This window comes from Brienomyrus brachyistius, chromosome 4, assembly GCF_023856365.1.
Source record: "Brienomyrus brachyistius isolate T26 chromosome 4, BBRACH_0.4, whole genome shotgun sequence".
NCBI classification, from domain to species: Eukaryota; Metazoa; Chordata; class Actinopteri; order Osteoglossiformes; family Mormyridae; genus Brienomyrus; species Brienomyrus brachyistius.
Window position 1 is genome coordinate 6,052,826 of NC_064536.1, and position 25,354 is coordinate 6,078,179.

General features: G+C 48.3%; 1 protein-coding gene across 1 annotated transcript in view; it reads left to right on the top strand.

Annotated features, from left to right (window-relative positions):
• LOC125739792 (zinc finger protein 521-like) overlaps positions 1-25,354 on the top strand; it is an 82,382-nt gene that overhangs the window by 5,114 nt on the left and 51,914 nt on the right. Inside the window, 4 exon segments of the mRNA XM_049010246.1 lie at positions 9,456-9,477; positions 12,385-12,474; positions 12,476-12,544; positions 12,546-12,618. Coding sequence (XP_048866203.1) covers positions 9,456-9,477; positions 12,385-12,474; positions 12,476-12,544; positions 12,546-12,618 — 254 coding nt within the window.

Sequence of the window (25,354 nt, forward strand, 5' to 3'; positions counted from 1 at the left end):
CGCTATAAAATTACCCTACGTGTATTTTCCCTTGACTCCCGTCAGTAGGCGAAGTTTGCAAGGGCTTTTGTCTTCTTACGGACAATATTTCAAATCAACACCTGGGATGACGGGGGAAAGTCTGAAAGATTGCCTTGAATTACTGCTAGTTTTTACATATGCAGGATGGTCCAATTTCTGCTGCGATTGTAATGCTAATGTAAGATACTTAGATAGGATTCGGCTTATTGTTCCAAAGGTCAATAATGAAATTTTTCAAAATCTAATTAAACCGTACGGACGGATCATCTCTGGGTATATAGGTTTAATGGCGTTGATGCGTCAGAATAGGTTTCATTGTGACCTGCACTGGAGTCTGTGTATGTGTAAGAAAATGGTTTACATGAAGCACTGACTTAGACCTGTGTTTACGATTATGCGTTGCTTTTTCTTGCCTTTTTAATTTCATCCAACACTGACAAAAATAATCAAAAAAATAATAATAATCGAGACACCGAGTGACGTTTTAACGAGATGAGATGGTGCTTACATTAATTGTTATTTTGATAAATGCGGTGTTGTGTTAGCAGTCGCCGTGTTATTGTGTGGTTGATGAAGCGCCAGTACCGGATTTCAGTGAAAAGGCTCAGCCGAGCCGCATTGGACAGAACAGTTAATATGCAATATTTGCAGGCACGTAGCGGCTGGTGGTGGGGCGTCTCTGGAAGGAATGGTGCATGAACCTGGACGGAGATATTAAACGCATGGCTTGTGTGCTGGTGTTTTGTCCCGTCGTGTAAAGACGGTCTCGGTCCAGTTAAATGTTACTCCCTGACACGGAGCCGCCGCCTTTCCGTATGACAGCAAAGAAGCGAAAAACAGGCGCCTTTGTGTATCTGCGGACATGCAAACTATTCAGCCGAGAGGGGAGTTCATTGACATGCCCGGCAAGTTTTAATTAATACAAACAACCTATATTATTTAGGCCTATTTCAACAGGACGTCTGCATTTAAATGTGGGGGAAAATCTCGTCTGACCAAGGTTTCTTTGGACACTGCAGAAAGTTACTGTATTTTTACTCAAAGGACTATCAAATAATTCACTTTTTTGGCTGTTGGGTAAGTGCAGCGTTCTGCATATGTACACTTGTTTTTAAGTGTTTTCCTGATCAAGGTACAGTATAGGGTTAAGTCAGATCGTTTTGTTTGTAGGTACGTCGCAGCAGAGGAGAATAAAAATCGATATTAATAAATTAAAAATATTTCTGTACCGGGCCCCGTCATCGATGATTGGAAAGGCCAATAAATGATTGGCCGCCGGTTTTATAATTTTTGAAGGTTGTCGTTTATCAAACAAAATATAGGCCTTCAGTTCATTTGCGTAACTTTGAAATTAGATTTTCACATTTATTTGTTTATTATGTCAATAATATTGCCAGTGTTTGTAGAAGGGAGATGTGAGATAGATCTGATTTTAGTTAAGGCACATGGATATCTTGGTAAGATTGGCTCTTGTGTGTCTGTGGTTTCAGTTGCTTGTCCATATTATTGCTGTGATCTTGCGCTTCGAAACAACGTAATTACCATGAAAATCGATGGTGCAAATTATGGAATAATTTATACAATAATGTGTAGGACTTTTAGTCCCTTCCATAGAAACTCTCATTTCTGACGGTTTCATCCCGACTTATGCCTGTTGAAGGATGGACGTTGACACTTGTTGGATGTTTGCCGGATTCATAAAAAAATCCTGGCCCGTTAAATGGTGCTAATTAATTCAGTGAACGTAAATATTGTATTGTGAGCTTCCCTGGTTTCTCACTGTTTTGTTTTTGTTGATTATGCTAATTATGAATGCGCGCCAGGATCTGTCAGCAAGCTCTTTGAGGCTTGTTAATAAAACGGGAAACTCAAAAGTGGAGATGTTTAACCCCAAATGCTCCGGTAAAGATCCATCCCTTGAAATTTTCTGGTACAAAAAAACTGATAGGCCTATCTCAGTTTTGATCTGTTGCATTTTCTGTTGAATTACATATAACCTACTCGATAAATCTAAATCAGAATGCATCATATATAGGAGATTGTGCGTGTGTGTATATATTATATAATATGTAGGTGTATAATTATTGACATAATAACACACCTATATAATCAGTTTAGGCATATAAATTATGCTAATTTTAGTTAGTTTGAGAGTTGCAGAAATTTTCCCGAAATGTTCGATTTGTCTAAGACTGACTTTGTAATTAACTCCTCTATATATCGGCAGTGTGCATAGCATCTATCCTATGCGGTGTTGGCAATAAAGACATCAATCCATACATTTTCAATAAGCGCTTATGTAATTAGGGCAAATGAAGACATAGCAGGAAATAACTGATTCGGTCAGAAGCAGAAACCAAAGCCAGTTAATGAACAGTTAACTTTTAAATGGGCGCTTTGTTGTGAAAATTAGCGCTCATTCCTTCGACGTTAGTTCCCTTCTCTTTGTCATTAACAATTGGTTATGCGAATTTCATGCCTCGTCTCTCTTATTTCACCAACAGGGACAATAATCAAAACAAAAACTCAAACTCCCCACGCCAATTTATGCCGAAGCCATGGGGGATTCATTAAACCCCTTTCTCTAAATGATCCGACATGCAAACTCTCTGTAGCAAAGGAGAAACTCATTAAGGAACTGCTTTAAACTCGGAGGGCCTCCTGTACTTAGCGTCCTTTAACAGGCATCCCAAGGCCTGGCACGCAGCACTCCGCGAACTCGGCCTCACCGCGAGAGCAAAGGTGAAATGCTGCGTGATGGAGGGGCGGATTAGCATACCGTTTTTACATCTTCCCGACGGTGGACGTGATTTTTGGGAATTAATGGTGCTTTTTGTGACTGTCCTAACCATAAAGCTGCTAGCTGGTAGTTAAACGGAATCTTAACCAGTTGCATGCAAATCTTGTTTTATGCAATGCATGCCATCGGTATGATATTGCAGGCTACGTGATGTAATTTTTAATACCCTTGTTTGGGGTGATTATTAAGGTGTCCTATGCAATATACCGAATTTTCTTTAAAATATCAAATAAAACGTGCACATAACTTGGTTTTTCCTCGAACATAAATACTGCAGAGCCTGAAAGCTAGCATACAATGTCGAGATGCAGGGTTTGCTTGAGTACAAGACGTGCTAAAGAAAGTAATTTTAAGTAATTTTCCAGCAGGATGTAAGCTGGTGACAAAATTGTTGCGATGTTGAGTTTTGCATCCCACCGCTGCAGCCTGTTTTCGTGGCTTACATGTTGTGTTTTTATTTATTTATTTTTTTGTTTAAGTACCGACTGGAGGTTTCCTGGCCTTGGAAAATGTGAGGGTGGGTGCAGGAGCTGCGGCTGGACGCCTTGTTGGGCTGGGGGGACGAGGTGCGAGGTCCCTGCCGCGGGGGTGCGTTTTTCCACGGACCTCGCGGGAAGAGTTTCTGAAGCCCAGTTGCTAAAACGCTTTTAGCTCCCCGGACGTGGCGTGGCCTTAACTTTCAGGTCAAGACAAAATGCTTCAGGAGCCGGAAGAATTATATACGTGGTTTGCTTATGAGCTGAGGGACAAACATTAAAAAGGAACAACCTTTATTGAGTTTGGTAGGAGATGAATTTATGAAACACTTAAAGTCTTTTATTAGATTTTTTTTTAACCAACTTTGTTTGTTCATTGGTGTTACCCATATCATCAGCTGCTGGATGTGTTCCTGTGAGTCTCTTTGCACCTGATGGGGTTTCTCTTTCTGCCATCAATGGCCCACAAAATGCCACCCCACCCCCCCCCGTCCCCGTCCCCGCACCTGCACCCTCTGGGAGATCGCAGCTCTCCATGGCACTTATTTTTAGTTAATGTACAAAGTCTGCTGTGTTATTTTTGCTACAGGAACGCAAATCGAGCCTCCTGTTCTCTCAAAGCTGTCGTGTGTCTGTCCCTGGCGTGTCGGAGTGTTGGGTATGGTAGCGTTGCGAGTCTCACGGTTTGGACTAGGTTTTCTAAGAAACTTGCACTGCGCTGCCATTGGCTGCCTCCACCCGCTCCCACTTCTGCTGCCGCTCTGATTGGATGTATTCGTCTCGTAGCATTTCTCGCAGTTTTCATGTTTGGCACCTCTGCAGGCCTTGGTAAAAATACATTTGTAAACCTGTTCTTGCCGCACCTCATAAAACGGGCGATGCTCATTCTGTTGGCGACCCATCATTCGCCGTTACCGGGCAAAATCGACACCAGATTGCAGTGCGAGACTCTTCTAATTCCAAACACGAGGAGGGAACAGTGGCCAGTTTGAGGGAGACCCGGCTGCATCTCCGTGCCGACCGCTCTCGCCGCCCCTCTACCGGAGGGATGCTTTCGCCCTCATTAGCGGCGAATCGTCCATCCACTCTACCGGAGTGTCACCGCATATTATGGGCTTGTCACCCTACCAGCATGTCCACGCGAGGAGAACCACCCGCTGTGTTTCATTAGGATGCTTCGGCATATCTCGGGTCTAATGGCTTCTCTGAACAATAAGCGGAAGGCTCATTGCTCCTTTCTTCAGGATGCCCCGGTCTCAAACGCCGTCTCGTGTACGTAAAAATGTCATTTCCCCCCAGTACAGTTAGAGTACGAACCTGGGAGAATTTTATCCAAATGCCAGGGACAGAAATGTAATTTTTCAGTTGTTATGGTTTCTGTTCGCTGTTGGATACAGATCTGCGTTTAAAATGCATGTCCCCCCCCCTCCTCATACTCCTCTTGACTGTCGCCGTATCCTCAGGGGGCACGCAGACAGGTACTGACACCTAGGAGAGTGCTGACCTCCTTAAGCGGCAGACATGTTGGCCAGGCCTGCCCTCTCCCTCCTTCCCTCCGAGGATTCCTGCGGCTGCCTGTCCTTTAAGTTGGCCTCAAGTCCCCTCCCCCCCCGCCCCAGTATACATACATCCTTTGATTTGTGGAGGCATCTTATTTGAATAGGCCTGTACAGTTTTCTTATATGAGGTCTTATTTCCTAATGATAGGAGCAGGTGGGGGTCATCTAAGGGGGTTCAGGAGGATCAGCGTAGTAGCTCCATACACCAAAGCTCCTGCTGTTAGCTGGTGTACGTGCCGCAACCTAGCATGTATCGATAATCACTCAGTCTGTCTGCCATGAATAAATGAAGACCTATCAGTTTTAATGCCAAAAGATAGTGGGGAAAGCCTTCGAGTGACGATCGCATGTTTGCAAGCATTTACAAAAGGTTCTGCTCTTTACCCCCCCCAGGAATTCATTTCAAATGGGGCAGCTTTGGTGTGAGGGCCCCAGAAGCGCAACACTACATTTAAAAAAAAAAAAAAAAAAAAAAAGAATTTGAAAACAGCATTTTTTTCTGCTCATTTCTGGCAGCTGATGCTGCAATTTTTATTATTTAAGTTTCCATTCATGGCAGAAGAAGAAAATCATCAGAGGCGGCGCATGCGGGATTGCTGCTGACCCCCCCCCCCCCCCCCCCCCCCCCCACGAGATAGCCACCGTGATGGTGCGTGGGTCCCGATTCACGGCTTGACTGCTAAATCGCAGGCGAGTCGGTTCATTTGTCCCTGAAGCCGGATGCTGATCCCCGCCGCTTTGTAGTGGTTTTATGCGTTTGGCCGAGCGGCTGGGATGGGATGTTCCCCTAGCGCAATTCGGGTTAAGCTCCCCGTTCAGAGGCCCGGATCCATCTGTCCGTCCACCTGCCCGCTTCTCGGCCGGCGTGACGCTCGCTGACCTGGTTTGCCGTGCGCGCCACACGGCGCGGAGCCGTCGGGTTTGTGGCTCGCCGTCCTGCTCTGTGCCCCGCAGGGGCCGTACCGGGGGCCTTGGAAACGTGTTGCTAGCCAGATGATTGCCCCGGTGTGGCCAAGAGGCCCCTTCAGGAACAGGCAGATCCAGGTCAGCCTGGATGGGCGTTATGAATGAGGCCCCATTTTCCCGCCTTTTTTTTCCCAATAAAGGTTAGATCTCAAGTGTGGTTATTTTAAACCCAAAATGGATCGCTTTGCCGAGCAGCCGGTGCGCTCCCGTCGCTGGGGCGGCCTCGCCGGAACGCCGGCACGCTCTGTCGCGCTCCGCTGCGAGGCTCCGGCTCTGGCTCCGACGTCCCGCGGCTCGGCGCGGCTCCGCCCGGGGGCTCGCTGCCGCCGCCTCCCCCGCAAGGGAGATTACACACTGGCTGACGAGTCCAACCCTCGGGGGCCTCCTGTCAACCCGCAATCTGTTACTGGGAGCAGAAATGTAAATAAAAATAACGGGGGGGGGGGGGGGGGGGGGGGTGGGGGCTGGTGCCGGTCCTGATGGGCCTCGTTTTGGAGTAGGAGGATCCGGCAGAGAGAAGCTCGTGGCTCTGCTCCACCATTAATGAGCTTCGCGTCCGTTAACCCTCTGCACGGCGCGTGTGACCCAGTCTCGGCCCGGCTCAGAATTAGCCCCAGCTAGCTTTGGTCACTTATATTTATGAAGGAAATATTTACGGTTTATATGCCCAAACTCAGCGAGCAGAAAATTAATATAATTTTTTGTCACTGCTAGGCATTATTTTCAAAAAAGTAAGTAAGTAAATAAATAAATAACGTACACGGTGTTGACCTGAACCATTTATCAGGGGAAGAGATGCTGTCTTGAAATACAGGTCATTAATACCTCCCCCCCCCCCCCCCCCAAGGAAGAAGGGGTTTGACGGTGAATGGTGTTAGAAATTAAAAGTGCTGCAAGCCATTCTTGTTTAAGGTTCTGCTAGCTGGTGTTCTACAAGTACACATTGCGTGTTGGCTTCCGAACGTGGATTTGTGCGTTTGTTTCAGCAAATGTAGGGGGCGGGGGGGTGTTTGGAGACCTACCAAAAAGAAAACATAAAGCTTTTGGACGGCTGTGCTCTGGAAAGGTCATTGGTTGTTCCCTGGATGGGACAATTCGGGGGACTCCCTTCGGAGATTTTGTTTTTCGTTTTCAATCTGCCCTTTTAAACCTGCTCCATTGCTGAGTTTTAATCTCCCCCCCCCACCCTGGTCACTCCATTTCCTCGCACAGCTATGTCTGTGTGGCTTGCTTTTTCTTGGCTGGCTGCGACCGGCCCGAAAACACGAGCCGTTAGAGCTGCCTCTAGCTCTCCCTGTGAGAGTGGAGAACAATGCTAACGGACCATAGCGTGGCGTAGTAAAAAGCTACATCCCCGCGCAGCAAGCTCACTAAAATGTTCACGATTCGCCACCACGTTTCCATGGTTCCCCAGTAGCCCCTCCCCAGTGAACCTGTGAATCCTCGATCAGCAAGCTTTCAGATAATAAGGCTGAACAAGAAGACCCAGATGACAGTTGTTTTCCTGCTAGCAAGCATTTAGCTAAATTAGTCCAACATTCTGAATGATCGTGAATACCATTAACCGTCCTCTTATTCCTCCGGACCCCAACCTTCGACTGTACTGAGGAAGCCTCCTCATCCTCACTTATTACTCACTGCATCACATTATTTAAAAAATAAATTACCCTAACTCTTCCTGTTAGAGTAGAGAACGGCGCTAATAGATGATAGCATGATGTAGTAAAAACCCGCAACCCTTCAAGCTCGAATTTTCCGTGGTTCAGAAACGATCCCATAGTCGCATAAGGTTCCCCAAAATGTCTAAACATCATGACGGAAATACGACGCGAACAGTGAATGAATCATAAACAAATGCAGCGTTCAGTCGGGCGTCGTGACAGTGCTCTGATCCGGTTCTGATTCCACAAAAACCAGAAATCAGGTATGTTTTAGCAGTGCTAAGAATCTTTGGGTAGGCTTTTTAACCCTTTAGTCTGTTATTTAAGCTAGTTTTGGGTGCTGCGTAGCTGGCTGCTCTTGTTTAGTGTCTTATTTATTGTTAGCGAGAGATCAGGACTTAATGAGCCTGAGGTTTTTTCATTTATTTGTGTGTGTGTGTGTGTGTGTGTGTGTGTGTGTGTGAGAGAGAGAGAGAGGGGGCCCTGTGCGGACCAGTAATCCAGAGCCACGCTCTCTGACGCTCACTCTGCCTGTCTGTATGCAATTATAACTGCGTGATGCCCCCCTCGCTCACCCCTCCCGATCCATGTTCCGGCTGTCTTGGGTTTCAGCTATTTTCAGGGAGAGGATGTCGGATCCATTATGTGGAGAGAACCTGGTTTCAGCGGCACTCGCTGCCGGCCCGAAACCTGCCTAATTAAAAGGGACCAGTCAGATCTGGGGCCTGAACCATAATGCCCATCCCTCCTGAAATATGGTCTCCTTTTCACTAGTGGTGCACCAATGTGAAATTTTGTCAAAACCGATAACCTATACATTTTTGTCTGATGTTACCGATAACTGGCTAACCTCTGACCACCACAAATATGCACTGCAACGGACGTCGGTGATGTTACTTCTTAAGCTGCCATGAATGTGTACAGCAGCCACATCATTTAATGAGACCTCGGGCAGTGAGACCTCAGCAAGGCAGCATCGACTGTAGGGAGGTTCTAAGCAGTGAATGAGCTGACAAATGTGTAGCAACATTGACTGTAGGGAGATTGTGAGCAATGAATGAGCTGACAGATGTGTACAGCAGCCACATCACTTAATGCAGACAGTGAGACCTCAGCAAGGCAGCATCGACTGTAGGGAGATTGCGAGCATTGAATGAGCTGACAGATGTGTACAGCAGCCACATCACTTAATGCAGACACTGAGACCTCAGCAAGGCAGCATCGACTGTAGGGAGGTTCTAAGCAGTGAATGAGCTGACAAATGTGTAGCAACATCGACTGTAGGGAGATTGTGAGCAATGAATGAGCTGACAGATGTGTACAGCAGCCACATCACTTAATGCAGACAGTGAGACCTCAGCAAGGCAGCATCGACTGTAGGGAGATTGCGAGCATTGAATGAGCTGACAGATGTGTACAGCAGCCACATCACTTAATGCAGGCAGTGAGACCTCAGCAAGGCAGCATCGACTGTAGGGAGATTGCGAGCATTGAATGAGCTGACAGATGTGTACAGCAGCCACATCACTTAATGCAGGCAGTGAGACCTCAGCAAGGCAGCATCGACTGTAGGGAGATTGTGAGCATTGAATGAGCTGACAGATGTGTACAGCAGCCACATCACTTAATGCAGGCAGTGAGACCTCAGCAAGGCAGCATCGACTGTAGGGAGATTGTGAGCATTGAATGAGCTGACAGATGTGTACAGCAGCCACATCACTTAATGCAGGCAGTGAGACCTCAGCAAGGCAGCATCGAGTGTAGGGAGATTGTGAGCAATGAATGAGCTGACAGATGTGTACAGCAGCCACATCACTTAATGCAGAGAGTGAGACCTCAGCAAGGCAGCATCGACTGTAGGGAGGTTCTAATCAGTGAATAAACTGGTGAAATCTCTCGTCCTCCACTGTGGAAAACAGCTGAACATCCAGTGCATTTAGCTCTGGTACTGCTAACTTTGAATATCAGGCAGCAATATCGACCAAGATCGACACATTGGAATAATGCTGATTTTTAACGAACTTAGGCTGATACTGATATGTTAACCTATATATTGTTCATCTCTACTTTTAACAGTTACTTTACATTTTACTGATTTCTATCCTTTTATTTATCTTAGTGGCAGAACGACAAAAATGGAAGACCTCATCCTTCAACGTTATCTTTTATTTCTGTCTTATTTGGGGCATTAATCGCACTTAACGTGATGGTTTTTGAAAGGTTGGTCAGTTATTTTGAAGACTTCATAGTGTGTTGATATTTTTTCCAGTTTCTGCTCAGTGTCCCGTGACCCGAAAAGGGATTTTGTTGACCACTGATGTGACATCACCTTCATAAACTTTCTCCACATTGAACAGGGCCCAGTGCCTGTAATTTTACAGCCATCGATCATAACCAAAAAAACCCCCATGAACCCTCTTAATTTTTGCCTCATTTTCTCCCCAATTTACAGCTGTGTAAATGTGTGGGGTCTTGATTTGGGAGCTCAGTGAAGGTCTTTGTGGTGCCATACTAAAACTCCATAAAAAGGCAACACACCCAGACTTAGCCCTGCGCTAAAAGCATTAGCATGCGAAGCATTTCCCACTATTAGTTTTTTATTAATATTATGGGATTAATTAAGCAATCCGCAAAGCCTCGACAAATCTCAGAAATAATACAAATTTTAAAACCCCCAGTAATCTTATTTTTTTTCGAGAAACTTTTCCAACCGCTTACTTAAATACTCTTTGGTTGGATACATCTGAAGACTTGTCCTTGGGTATACGAATTCATTTTGGAACATTTCATAGGGAAAAATGTTTTTTATTGCGGAAACGCCTACATCCTTCCTGCTGAAGCGGTAGCGTTTCCCTTATTCCTAGAGTTACGTTCTCGTGATCGCGAAGTGTGGCGGCGGACTGCTAACAGGTCAGAACTTCGGGGCCAGCATGCAGAAGGCCTCAGAGGTTGGTCCAGACCCTCGTATGCCACTTGTCATTCCCAGGCTGGGCTTAGGGGTGCAGCTGGAGTTTGGGAGGGTGGGGGGGGGGGGGGGGGGGGGGGAATGAGTTTCACAGGAACAGTTACCCCAGCTGGAACCGGCCCCAGGGTGCAGCTCTGGCCGTTTCCTGCACTGGGGGGGAGTTGGAGGCGTGGGCGGGGCCAGCTCAGCGTGTTGGCAGGCGGCAGCCGCTGAGAGACTTGTGGCATGTGGCAAAAGTCCACCAGGGGCCTTCCAGCATGGGGGCGGGGTGTGAGAGCCCTGACACCCGGGGGGGGTGGGGGTGGGGGTGGTGGATGGGTTTGTGGCGTGCATAAACTCAGCAATCAAAATGGTGTCCTCCTCCAGTATTTTCCTCTGGGTGAAAACGTCAGCACATTTGTACTGGCTACGATGGAGACCATTATTATTATTTTGTTAAATCCCTGCAGCATGAAAGCCCTCATTTACGATGCCCATCTGAGTCCTCCCGAGCTCTCCTCCCTGCCCAGCGTGCCGTGTTGGCGGCCGGTGCGGCTTCTCACTTCTGTGAAATTAAACGTTTTAATCCCCGAGCCTCTTAAGACGCCACGACTGACCGGTCGGTTTGGCAGGTGCAGCGACGCGGCGGGAAGGTTGCGGATGCAGACGGAAGGTTCCGGAATGGGGCTTCAGTGCCTGCAGCGATGGGCACCCTGGTTGCTGCTGCACCGATCTGGCTCCCCCTGGCAGGGAAGATGGGGGGGCGGGGGGTGGGGGGGGCTCCCTACAGGTGATGAGTTTGAGCCGCCTGCATAACAAGTTTACTCCCCATTTTATTAAGCCAGCATTAATACACCAGTTATTAGGGGCCCAAGTGCCGGTGGGACTAAATCTGTAATGTTTTTCCTGTTTTTCGTAGTTAGATTTGTTCGAATTTGTGTTGTACTTTGGTGAACCTTTGTTTTAAACACGCTCTATAAATAAGTTTGATTTGAACTCATAGTTTTACTGCAACGGTATGTAATTTGGTGTCAGTAATATAGTGAGGACACATGTCAGGTGTAGCCACGATCCTTATGGACCTGCTTCAGAGATAAAAATTATAAATAGGCCTAAAACACGTCCAATGACACGTTCGTGGTGTGGTTTTGCCAAAGTCCAGCTGGATCTGGTTGTACAAGCGTAGCAAGAATCTATCCATCCATCTTCCTGTCACTGTCTCGCAGTATGAGGTCATGGTGAGTCTGCAGCCCCGTCCCAGCAGGTACAAGTTGGGGAACACCCTGACAGGGCAGTATCAGTTAAATGGAGGTCCATTGAGCTGGGATGTCCCAGAATGCACTGGGTTTGCCACTGTGGGCCTCGTCCGTGTTCAGCGGACCAGCGTTTTTTTCAGAGGGTCCGCCAAAGTTCCCTTTGCCTAGAAACCAGAACGACGTGGGCGTGCTCGCGTTTTCGTTCGAGAACCGTGGGTGGCCCTGGAGTGACGGTGGACCGAGAACCCCTGATGGGTTTCGGAATGCGCAGAGGTTCTGAAATGCGCCTGGCACACGCAACAGAACATTTGCAAGCACCCCCCCCCCACCACGCCACCCCCCTGCCTTGTTCACCAGCGAGGTAACAGCTGCTTAATGTAGCGACGAGGAAAGGTCGTTCGCGGTTTCTTAAGGGACCGTCGTCGGAGCGAATCCCCCCGGGTGTTCCGATGACCTTGTTTTGGATGTGGTTTCATAGTGAGCAGGATCGCTGCGGGGGGCGGGTGGGGGGGGGGGGGGGCATGAGTTACCGTCAGAGGCATGCGGTCTTCTATCTGGCAGTGAGAGGCATGCCTGGGATTTATGGGTGGGGGCCTCTGGCAACGGCGAGGATTCCGGAACGATCTGGAACAAGATGCAGGAATTCATCACAGAGCACCGTTGTTACTGGTTTTTTGTCGGTCTGGATGCAGTCATGTGACTCCCCTCTCTCTCCCCCCCCCCCCATAGACCCAGAGTGCGCGCTAAGTCCGACGGAGGATGAACCGGAGGTGGAGCTGAGGAGGGGGGCCTCTCGCATCGGAGGAACCCGAGGACGGCGGCGAGGAAGAGGAGGAGGAGGAGGCGACGCTGCTGAGCTGCCCCGGCTTGCCGGCAGGTGTTTGAGACGCCAGGCGACCTTGCCGAGCACAAGATTAATCAGGGCCACCTGACAGGTAAACGGAACACGGGCCTCTGCGGCCGGCCCCCCGGGGCCACACCGCCTTTCCCCATCTGCGGCCCTCAGAGCGGCATGATGACCGCCTTGGTGCCTGATTGTCTGTGTGGGTTTTTACTTTAATATTTGTAGACATCTAATGGTGAGCTAGTTTCAGAAGTTCTGTATTTCAAGAAACACTGACAAAGAACAAAGATTAAATTAGGATAGAGTACTAAAAACACAATTAGATAAGTATATATATAGTGTTTGTATGCCCAGTTGGTTTTAGAGTGTTGAGGTCCTGTTTTAAATATGCCTATCACATGGATGGGGCTACCGGGGCAGTAGTGTCAGCTGAAAGCTGATTGGCTCCTGGAGTTCCCACTTCGCTGTTACTCACTGACATCAAACATATCATTGGCTAATGATAAGGTGGGCGCCTCTGTATAAATTCAGGCCCCTCTTATGCCTCCCACCTTCACAAAACATCCTAGATTCGCCCCTGCCGTTATGCTAACATAGTGTTTGTCCATGTATCTAACACCAGGTCGTGGTGGGTATGAAGCCGATCCCAGGATGCACACGGTATAAAGCAGGGGACACTCTGGATAGTGTGCATAGTTACTAGGACAGCTGAGATGCGATTTTGACCGCATGTGTAGTTTTATCAGTAGTAAACACTCGTGTAAGATATTTTCTTCAATCCCACGAGTTAATACATCATCATCGCATATATCTCTGGTGTTCTGCGAGTATTAAAAATCTGATCCGTATCAGGTAAAGGAGATAAATGGAACTGCAGTGGAAACATCGGTCCCCGTTTCAGAAAAATGTAGCATTCTGAGGTCTTTGGAAGCGGGGGGCCGGGGCTCTGCCGCAGTGCCGTGATTCACCGTTATTGATAATCCGCGAGACGTGAATTCTGGGCGAAGTCCGGTTGATTTCTGAGCAATTCGCCGCGCAATAAATCAAACTCGGCGGCCGCAGATGGATCGCCGATGGAAATGGCTGCAGGATCGGACTCGGCACCTGTGCGGGTCGACGGCAGCGGCACGTCATGCGTCCTGGTGATTTACGACAGCAAAAGAAGCGTCCGGATCGGAAAGGCTTGAAGTAGTCAGATATGAATATTTATGCTCAAACGGTTTTCTGGGGACGTGATTCCGGAAATTGCCCTGTCCCAACGTGATTGGGAGGGCGGGGGTGCAATGACCTTGCTGGATAACAGCATTTAAATGCACATGGCTGCCCCCCCCCCACCCTCGTAGGATGATACCAATCACCTCTGTTTCCATCTTACTGCTGCAGCCTGAGTGCAGGATCATATGGATCGCTCCCCCCACCCCCAGCCGGCATCTACGCAATCGATCACGCTAATGGCAGATCGGGCCGGCGGGGGCCAGTGCAGCCATGATGCTCGGTCGCTGGGGGGGGGGGAGCCCAGACGTGGTTGTCGGGAGGTGGTTTCAGGGGCCCGCCCCCTGCCACCGGGACGGCTCGGGATCCAATTTCACGCTTGGGATCAGTGTCCCGCCTGCGGCTCAGGAAAGCCCCAGGGAGGTCGTGGGAGGGGGCACAGCGGTGTCTTTACTGCGGAGGTAGCTCCGCCCCCCCCCCCCCTTCCCCCCACCCTCATCAACTTGGTGGGCAGAATCTGTCATATCAGGGAATCTGCTTCTCACTGTGGCTTCTGTGGCTTGAAATGGAGAAGGGGGCGGAGCCAGAGCATAACCCCCATGTTGACAGGAAATGACCCGGATCTGCTCACCAGCTCCCGGCTTCACAGGGTCACGGCGCCGCAATGGGGGGGGGGGGGGGTCCGGCTGGAGCTTCGGCTCAGCTGTGCCTCCGTGACCTTCAGAATGGGACACCCCCCCCCCCCCCCGGGTAGCGGGGAGCCAGGAGTCCTGGTGTGGCCCCCTTGGGGGGGGTCTGCTGGCTCTGCTGCCGTTGGCCGGTCTCCTCTTACCAGTCTTCCCTAGGGCGCCCTCCGCGTGTCCTTCAGAAGAGGGGAGATGCTGCCCTGTGGGAGCTCCAGGCCTGGTATTTCAACCCTTGGTGGTCTGACCTTTCGGAGAGGCTCCCTTCTCAGTGTCCGTGGGTGCTGCGCGAGGCCTAAACAAAGCCGGAGGTTACACCAAAGGGCAGCCATCGTCTCCTTAGGCTGCGAATGGAATCTCTCCAGAAGTCCCACCTCAGCCCCGACCGGTGGCCATAAGGCAGGGATGGGCATGGTTGTGGTGACCTTCCTGGACTGGAGGTCCTCGAGTCGAGGTTTGGGGACCGCCACAGACCATTATTATTCCTAAGAATCACTCACTTTAATCCATATTTTAATAGATTGTGCTTTTAAAAGGTAGATGACCAGCAGGTGGTGTGACAGTGAAGGGCGAGGGACTTTTCACCAGCGGGTTACTGGTTTAAACGTTGCTGTCCTGGCCTTAAATTGGCCATTTGATCCATATCAGTCCAGTAAAATATCCAACTGTATATGTCGCGAAAAGTCACCTGAATCGCCGAATGTCTCATCATCGGGGAAATCTGTTGTCCCCTGTAATCATGCAGTAAGGGACAGAGATGGACTATGTTGGCTTGGTTGGGAAACAGCCTTTTCGCCCTGGCAGTGGCAGAACCTGGACTTCAGGCTTTAAGAGGCTGATATTGTGGTGGCACCAGCCACACCAGAGAGATACAACCCTTTACTTGCTTCAGAAATATCTTATTTTTTTGAACTCATATGGCAGATCTGATGTAATTTAAGCACGTGGATACTTGTATTGATGAATTCAGGATGAATTTGGGAAAAAGAAAATCAATGGAATTATTCATGGTGTTTTGTTATATTAGGTACCATTTACAAGCACTAAATGTGATTCGCTGAGATCGTGAGCGTGACGGCGTCCATTGACAAGGGCTGGGAATGAAATCGTAAACAGCCTGAGGATCCCTTCCCAGAACACTTCACATCAGGCGTCAGAGTCTGATGTCCCATGATTCTGTGACGGGGGTTGGGGGTTGGCGGCTGAAGCCGTGTCCATCTATGGCAGCAGATAGGAGGTCCAGCAGCCCTGCGGTGACCAGATAGCTTTCTTCCTCCGGCAAAGACTCGCCGATGATCCCTGGGGTGCTTTTCAATCAGCACCTCCCTGCTGATAAACTTCTGTGCACATCCATCCGACCGTACAGGCCGCAGATCTTTTTTATTTCTCCACATTGAGCGCTTCAGTCTGCTGTGATATGTGTGTTTAGACATACGTGCCCCATTATAAAATATTGGAGGTTCGTTATAAAAACGTCAAGGAGCGCAGGGATTCTAAATAGGCGGAATTATGATATAATGAACAGGCAGAGGGAAGTGTCCCGTCTGGCATCACACTTCGAGGGTTGTGGGTTTGATTCCTGCCCTGATTCTGCCTGTGGAGTCGTTCCCATCTTCGTGCCGGTTTTCACTGGATACTCCAGTTTCCTCCCACCACACAAATCAGGCGAATTGGCATTCCGAAATCGTATTTGCGAGCAAGAGGGATCGAGCAAGACTGGCTTCCGGTCCGGGCTGTGCTCCGCGCTTCCCGGGGTAGCCTCCAGGCTCGATGTGACTCACTGTGGCAAAGGGAAGCATGTAGACCTATGGGCGTGTCTGAAATTGCATACTTGTTTGCTAGGTAGTAGGTAAAATGTAGTATGCAAAGAGAACAGTATGTCCGAATCCTCAGTATGGATAAGACAGTAGGTGAACGTTACTCAGATGACATGCTACTTTCAACGAACTTCCGAAATGTGCAACCAATGGATGCTATGCTGTCCCACAAGGTTGGAGCTGCAACCAGACATGAAGAACGTCGCTTGCTCAGGAATTTGTGTGAAGATGCAGGAGAAATTGTCGTCTCTATGCAAATTTAAGTATTTTTTTGTGGGGTCAAGCTACATCATCATTCAGGTCAGGTAAAATGCAAGATGGCGATCGCAGTATGTCCCAGTTCATGCATACTGTTCTCATGCATGCATAAATATAGTATGTACTACATTATCAGCCGAGTAGTAGGCTTCCAAGCAAAATTCAATGCATTCTGTATTAGTATGTGATTTCAGATGCGCCCCATTTGTACTGTTTTTGCTGATTCCCTGTGTGTCAGCCCTCCTGCTGTGAGGTGCTGTAAGAACCTCTTCAGGCATCGCTATACCCGTCTGTGTTACATCCTGGCTGCTCTCGTTCCTGTAGGTTGGAGTTCTGCCTCCATTATTTGCGAGGTGAAAGCGCGTGTTGAATTTTAGCAGTGCCCACTTGGCTGAACAGTGAAGCCGGCCTCCCTCTGCCTTGTCCCTCCACCACCTCACCCCCCCCCCCCCCCCCGCCCCCCCGCCCGCCCCCACACTGACCACAGATGCCCTCTCTAGGAACCAAAAATAAAGTGTGTCATCATGCAGTCTAAGAAAAGCTTTGAGTATTTTGCAGATACAAAATCACAATAATCTCACAGGCAACGTCTTGGCTTTTCTAAGAGTAGCCTCAAAGAGCATAACTTTTGCTATAACCCATGGAGGATGAGGAGGAGAAACCTTGAGGACATCACCCCCCCCCCCCCCGCCAAGTGCACCATTTATCGAGTCCTGTCGTTTCCCAGCATCCCCCAGTCACGCAGAGGAGGCCACTGACGTCTGCCGTTGAGTCCGCGTAGCACGCTGCTAGTCATCCGCTCCCCCTGCCTCTTCATTTTGCCCCCGTAGTTTGATGTAAACACGCGCCGCGCCCTCAGGGGATCCTCGGTGATTGGCACCAGACAAACGCGCTTTGACGCAGATCTTGCGGGCGCCGATCTTCACACAGAGAAGAGGAGGGACCGGCGGCGTGGTGGCTACGCCGCACTCCATCCCGCCTCCCGCATGTAAGTTAGATGCAACGCAGCCGTTTGCAGGCAACACAGTTAACCTCTACCATGAATTTCTCACTCCTGACCCCGACGGAGATCTCAGAAGGACCAGACTGAGGTGTAGCCTGGCTGTTTTTGGGTGCCCAGCACATATGAAACGTGGCTTTTGCTCGTGATGTCACCAAATTCCAAAGCCATCCGAGGCCTGCGTTATGAATCCCGCTGCCGGATCCAGCTTATTAAAAACTTTCCAAATGTCACGTCCCCTGGAGCGTCAGGCAGCCTGTCACCTCCTCCTCCTCCTCCTCTTGTATTTGGGGAGTTTTCTACAGAGCCCCTCACCCCCCATCCGCTTCATTTTCATTGAAATGCAGAGCGAGGAGAGAGTGACTCTGTTGGGGACCAAAGCGTATTTAAAAGAAAACACACACACACACAGACACACACACAGACACACACACATTTGTATTTATCTAGTGTTTATGTATGAGGACAGTGAAAATATTTGAATTGCATGCAGATTCTTCCCCCAACCCCGAAACGGCTTGTTAAATTGGCTTGTTGTACGTAGTAAAAAGAGCCTTTGTCGAGTGTGCTGTTGGTCTTTATTTATTTGTCTCTGTGGGGTTTTTAGCGATGATTCAGGCCCCAACAACGGATGTAGGGAGACGTTTCATTAGAAACCTGCATATTTTTATTATTATTATTTTTTGACGTAATGGCCTGATGGGAGCGTGCAGTGCATTACTGGACGTATTTCCGGAACGTATGCTGTCGAATGTTCCGTCACGTTTTAACGGGAATTTTGCAGAGGCGTAGCGGGACTTCGGTTTTATTTCCGTAATAAATTCATGCACGCCCACAGATACTGCTGCTACTCTTCAGAGTCATTGTACCTGTGACGTCCGGAAGGTGGCTGCTTAATAGCGGGTGACACAGACATAAGTGTGAGACAGGCCTCGGTGGCCTGTACCAGGGCTCGCAAAATTTGTCAATCCCTCGTAGCCCTTCAGGTAAGTGTTGTTTTTGATTTTGGTAGCACGAATTGAATTTTGACTGGCCCAAATAAAAAAAATAATAATGTGTGTGTATATACTCGAAAGCAATTTAAAAGACAAAAAAACATTTAAAAATTCAACGCGCAAACGTATTCTAAAGGCTATTCTTATCGTTTTGTGTTATGCAAACTGGCCATTATATAGGACAGAGGCAACATTAACACACCAGCACACACAGCAGTCTATCAGCATCACAGACATCGAGAGAGGAAAGCAGCCGCTCATGCAGTGATAAGATAAATTGAGCAAGAATTTGCCTTTAAAACACATTCATTTTCAAACATATTCAAACCAGAATTGTTCTAATAACAATGACAACAGGCACAGCACTGCAATGCTAACATGACAGCACAGACCGACGTAATTGCTTAATGCTACCATAACATGATAACATATAATACAATAACACATAATAATATAACGATAATATAAAAGATGAACAATAAGTGTGAGATTTATACTTATACCTATTGTGAATGCACTGAAAAATTTCATCTATATATTTTCCCACGGTTTTCCTACCTAGCTAGAAATAAATTAAACCTCCAGATTTTTACTCGCTTTCTTTTGCTACAGTTGCTTCTTTGCTACCAGTGATGTTTGAAAATCCAGGCAATTAACGATATTCTGGAAAATGAAAGTGGACGGCTCACATTTTGTTTTCAATGTGTCTGGGTCCCATCCAGTAATATCAGTTTTCTCTTTTTACAGTTTGCTTTCAATTTGCTTTATATAGCATTTTTTCATGTTACTATGTGCAGTGTACTGAATATGACTGGTATGACAATAAAACCGCACTTGAATTTACTTGCTTTAACGCACTCGGAGTACTCTACCGACAACGCAGCAAGATGGCATCGCACGGTGATTGCACAATAATTAAACCTTTCTATATATCAAGGCTTTAGGTGTACACTTTCTAGCGAAGAGACCATCATCATGATCAACAGCTTGGTGGGAAATTTTTTTCCTCCAAATTGCAAATGAAAAGAGCAGAAAGGGCGAGTAAAGGAGGGAATTTGAACTTTACTTAGGGGACATTTTCTGATAGCCAGTTGGTCAGTGTGTTGTTTCATTTTGGTAGCCCTATGGGTTAGCCAGTTGGTCAGTGTGTTGTTTCATTTTGGTAGCCCTATGGGATAGCCAGCTGGGCAGTGTGTTGTTTCATTTTGGTAGCCCTATGGGTTAGCCATTTGGTCAGTGTGTTGTTTCATTTTGGTAGCCCTATGGGATAGCCAGTTGGTCAGTGTGTTGTTTCATTTTGGTAGCCCTATGGGATAGCCCGTTGGGCAGTGTGTTGTTTCATTTTGGTAGCCCTATGGGATAGCCAGCTGGGCAGTGTGTTGTTTAATTTTGGTAGCCCTATGGGATAGCCAGCTGGGCAGTGTGTTGTTTCATTTTGGTAGCCCTATGGGATAGCCAGCTGGGCAGTGTGTTGTTTCATTTTGGTAGCCCTATGGGATAGCCCGTTGGTCAGTGTGTTGTTTCATTTTGGTAGCCCTATGGGATAGCCAGCTGGGCAGTGTGTTGTTTCATTTTGGTAGCCCTATGGGTTAGCCATTTGGTCAGTGTGTTGTTTCATTTTGGTAGCCCTATGGGATAGCCAGCTGGGCAGTGTGTTGTTTCATTTTGGTAGCCCTATGGGATAGCCAGTTGGGCAGTGTGTTGTTTCATTTTGGTAGCCCTATGGGTTAGCCAGTTGGGCAGTGTGTTGCTTCATTTTGGTAGCCCTATGGGATAGCCAGCTGGGCAGTGTGTTGTTTCATTTTGGTAGCCCTATGGGGATACTTGATTGTCCCAGGACACTGGACCATGCGTACAGAGAATCCCCAAGGTGTGTAATGCATGGGGGGAGGGGTGTCCTTTAGCTTCCTAAAGGAGCTTTTTCATATAGGAGCCCCATTTATGCACGAAGCTCAAACTAAGTCATATAAAATGTCCTGATGCAGTTTTGAAAGCACAATTATATGTGCAAAATGTGTGTCCGTATGTATATATTATGAAAATACATAAAGTCTACCTAATTCAGTGGAATTTATAAAAAGCTGTATTTCAGTATCAGCATATACTTGCCTGCTTAGCTGTACATGTTAAAGCCATCCTCTGTACGTATGTTTCATTTCAAGACCCCCTAAATTTCCTCGTAGTTATATTTGGTGTGAATCCTGGCAGCTGAGGTCAGAGGTCACATCTCGGAAAGGGTGAACCGTCTCCGGGGTCAGTTCCTGAGAAGGAAATGGATTTCACCAGAAATGGCTTATCTAAGTCAGTGTCTCAAACCAGTCTTCGGGGAGCCACAGATGGTCCATGTTTTTCCTTCCTCCCAATGTCTTGTACGATTGTCTGGCAGGGAGCTAGGAGGAAGCAAAAATGGGAACCTTCTGCGGGTTTCTGAGGACCGGGGTGAAAAAAACTGATCTAAGTTATCTGAGTTTGCGGTGACTACAGCTTGACAGGACAGATGGACCCAATAGCCCCTCCGCGTGACGTTGCCATGACGCCTGTGTCACCTGAGGTCCCTGTCGTCCCCCTTGTGTTTAGAGAGGAACCAGCGCCCTGATGAGTGAGTGAGTGTCAATGTGAGCCGGGGGCCGGTCAGCTGATTGGTGGAGAAGTCGTGTGTGGGCGGGGTTTGTCACAGACATACCCATTGGATCTGGAACGCAAGGGGCAACTGCGCCATAGAACGTTTCGGGTAAAGAACGAGGACAGTCGACGAGGCAGGCCCAGTACGAGCATTAGCTTCCTCCCAGTGGACCAAGCACCCCCTTCCCAGCCCTCGCACACTCAGTCCTGCATGACTGCGCATGCTGCTTAAACACCGTCCCGTCCCGTGTGGAAGGCGGGGGAGGCTGGCCCATAGGCCTGGTTTGTGTAGTGTAGTGCCACCGCGTGCACGAAAGGCCCTCTCCCAGTGCACTGTGGGAATTGTGCACAGCTGGGGAGGAGAGCAAACAGATCACTTTCCCTTCAGATTAAAAACGTCGAAACTTCATATTTTAGTACGCCACTGGATTTCCCCAGCATGACCCGATTCACACTGTTCGTGTGTCCTTTGGTTTTCTATAATTTTTTGCTTGTTTATTTGACATCTTTGATCTGGAGTCGCTGAGTCCTGAAGACGGCTTCCTCAGCTGATCTCCCGGCATTAAATCTCCTCTTAAAGCCCATCGATTTTTCCCCTGATGTTTTTTCTCTCTCCTTTTTTCCGCACAGGTGAAATGCAAGCCGCCTCTTCCTAGTCGTGCCCCTTCAGTGTGGATGAGTGTTTTGGTGATGGGCGTCAGATGTGTGTGTTAAGACCTTATACCGTACGTAAGGAAGAACAATCATATTGCCAGTGCGCCAATTCACTATGAACACGCCTGTTTAACGGCCTGTTTTTCTAATGCTTTTCAGTGGGATTTTGCAGATAATATAGTAATAATTTCTGAAACTGTAGTTTCGGGTAACTGGTGGTTGAGTTTGCATGGCAAGAAAAAAAAAGAGCATAAAGCCAATATCCATCCACCCATTTTCCAACCCGCTTATCCTTCTGGGTCACGGGGGGTCCAGAGCCTATCCCGGAAGGTATGGGCACGAGGCGTGGAGCAACCCAGGATGGGGGGCCAGCCCATATAAGGCCAATATATACATTGCAAAAAAATCTTGCCCGTGGTTTTGTCTTAATTTGATAGTTTGTATGAAATCCCCAAAAAACTGAACTGCTTCCCTCTTGGATGCAGCTGGAATGTGGGACGTTTGAGGGGTTTGCGACTGGAATGTTGGGGTGCGGCCGCGCGTCCAGCAGGGGGCGATGTCCTGCTTGGGGCTGGGGTGACCCCATGTCCCCCCCCTCAGCTGTGGCGGCAGAGCTTCCCTCACCCTGACCCTGCTGCCTGTACAGCTCCTCCCATCCCCTCTTCCTACCCCTTCCTTCCATCATCCCTCCATCCGCCTCTCTTGGTCCCTCTCTCTCCGTAGCCTCTCGGTATATCTGTGTGTATTTTTTACCTCCAGATGCTTCGCCCCCCCCGATAGCGTCCCCCATAGCCCCAGGTCACAGCCACCATGAATCCATTATCGTCCCTCTTTCCAAACGTTTGTGCTGCACCAGCCACCAAGCTACAGAGATCAACGTGACTAATGCCGCCCCTCCCCCCCCTATAAAACTTCAAGGCCACTTCTTTTTTTGCTTACTGGCCTCCCAATCCGACTCTTCCGTCGAGCACTAAGCCTTCCCTTCCCTTCGTGTGACGCTGCGGTGATGCCGTCGCTCGTCCCTCCCTGCCCCCCCCCCCGCCCCCCCCCGCCACTCTCGGCGCGTCCTCAGGTTGATGTATAAAACATAGAGCTCAAGGTAGAAGATGAAGGCGAAAGCACTGCCCCCCTAAACGGTGGCTCCTCCGGATGCGCGAGCACTCCGCCGCGCAATCTGTCAGCATGTCAGCAACACATGTTTTGTAAAAAGCCTCCAGTGGGAGCTGGGGGGGGGGGGGGGGGCAGGGGTGGGGGGGGTGGCTCTGCCAGGGCTCGGGAAATGCTTTGAATTCACCAGATTTCTATTGCTTGCCGTTCCCCCCGGGCACCTTTTTACAATGCCTGCATTTCAGAAATTTGAACTCAGACCCACTAGGGGGAATCCCTTCGGAACGCCTGAAAATGTGGAGCTGCACTGTGCCGCCTCCCAATGTGCCCTTTACTAATACCTGAATTCGGAGGAGCTGGAAATTACCGGGGTCTCCGGGGAGAGTTTTATCCACACCAGGAAGAGGCGAATGGTTCCACGGGGAGCGAGCTTAACGCACTCCCGAAATAAAGGGCCTGGCGAGGGACGGGCTGCAGTCCCCCCTCTTCTCCTGCTCGTTTTCCCCTGTAGCTACTGATTTCGCTTAGCTTACTCCTCTGGTGCAGAAAAATAATAAATAAATCAGCCTCCCTCCCCCCCAGAAACAGATGAAGGGATCTACTTTATTAAAGTTTCAGAAGCACCTAGAAGACAGCTAAGCAAATACCCCCCCACCGTGCTCTGATGTCTCAAATGCGTCTCTCAGTTATTTCCTTGCGGATTTGACTTCCCTCTTTCTCTCTCTTTCTCTCTCTCTCTCCTGCTCACTTCTCTCTAGTGGGTTTTGTTTGGTTTTGTCATTCGACGTCGCTTTACTTTTTTGTGGCTCTTCTCGTATTTAATTACCGATTCGCCGCACTAAAATTTTCTCTCAAATCCTCTTAGTCTGACTTGCATACTTACAAGCGCTGTCGGCTAACGTCAGACAAAGACACGACCCCCTGCTGGCCAATTTTAGTAAATAAACTGCCTTATTCTTGTACAAATGTTATTTGGATTATTTTCACAGTTTAATTCTTGCAATTGTCAACTTTTGTTGGGGAAGACATAGTTCACCAAAACAGTTTTTTCAATGTGCATATGATTATTAAGTTTTTTTTTTTTTTTTTTTGTGAGGTATGGTTATCATAAAAGAAAATATAATACAATTTCGTTTGGGTTATTTCCTCCAACACTGTAGTACAGTTAGTCATCGACTTAATCATGGTTTATCAAACATTCAGCACTTTCATTGCCCAGGGGTTATGCATATTGAGTAGTCGCTAATTAATCGGATAATTAAGTAACGAGGAATTTAATTAATCAATTATAATAATTACGGACTAATAACAAAGTTTTAACGCTTTATAATCATTACTTACAAACCCGACCTCCAGAACTTGCCAAGGTTAGCATCAGGGTTGAGAAACACTAGTCATAGATGTTTGTGTTTTTATTTTAAAGAGGGGAAAAAAATGTGCATATTTGCATAGTTTCCCTTGCTGCTGGGGTGCATTCATACTGCTGTAAGGGTAAACAAGACAACCGCAGAGAAAACTGGGGATTTTTTTCCTTTCTCCGTGAGACTAAGAAATGTGTTCTTTTGAAAGGAAACAGTGGACGAGGCGGCTATAATTAAACCCCAAAGAATAAAGGTTATCTGAGGCCTACCCGAGCGCGTCGGTACACAGCAGCGCTCTGCGCCGAGCATGCTAATGAAGACCTCTCTAACCCCGTGCTCTCGTCTTGACTTAACGTCCGCGGAATGCGTGGGCGGGCAGACGTGCGCACGCACACTCCGTCCAGAGCGACGTTCCGTAGCAGGCTTGCCGCTGCCCGGAGAGCAAGGCTTCTAGTTTTGTGTGGCGAAAATGGCAGCGTGCTGAGAATATTTTCGCTGTGCTATAAGACACGGGGGCAATCCGGAGAGGCAGCTTGAGCCGCCTCTGACTGGCTCACCTGCAGGGGAGGCTTGTGCCAGGCCTCATGTTTAGCTAATAACTCCAGGGACGAAGCTGTACCTCTGTGTCGGCTGCCAACCCTGGCTGCCTGCCTGCAGAATTTATTTTCCCCCTATCTGTCGCCTCCTGCAGGTGGGAAGGAGCAATAGCACCCGCTCTACAGTTTTTTTTTTTTTTTTTTTTTCTCCCTAGAAGAAGCAAACAAATAGAGCCTCATTAATCTCCTGGCATCCTCTGATGATGCCCCAGACCGTGTGGAGAGCTGTAAAGACCGAACAGGTTGCCAGCTGTAGGAAAAATCCTCGACCGGTGCAAAACCCTCCCCCACTGACGTGACTGGAGGCACGTCTTCAGAGAGGATCATGGCAAACCTCTGCTGTTGTTATTCTCGCAGTTTAGAAAGGTAATCCCATCATGGCCTTTGAGCACCATGACTTTGGTTTAACGTTGACTAATTAAGGAGGCTATGAAACCAATGGAATCCCTCATCATAATGCCCAACTGGATGGGGGTTTAAGTAAATTGGATGTATTTAGTTAAATGAGCATTCTGTAGCGGT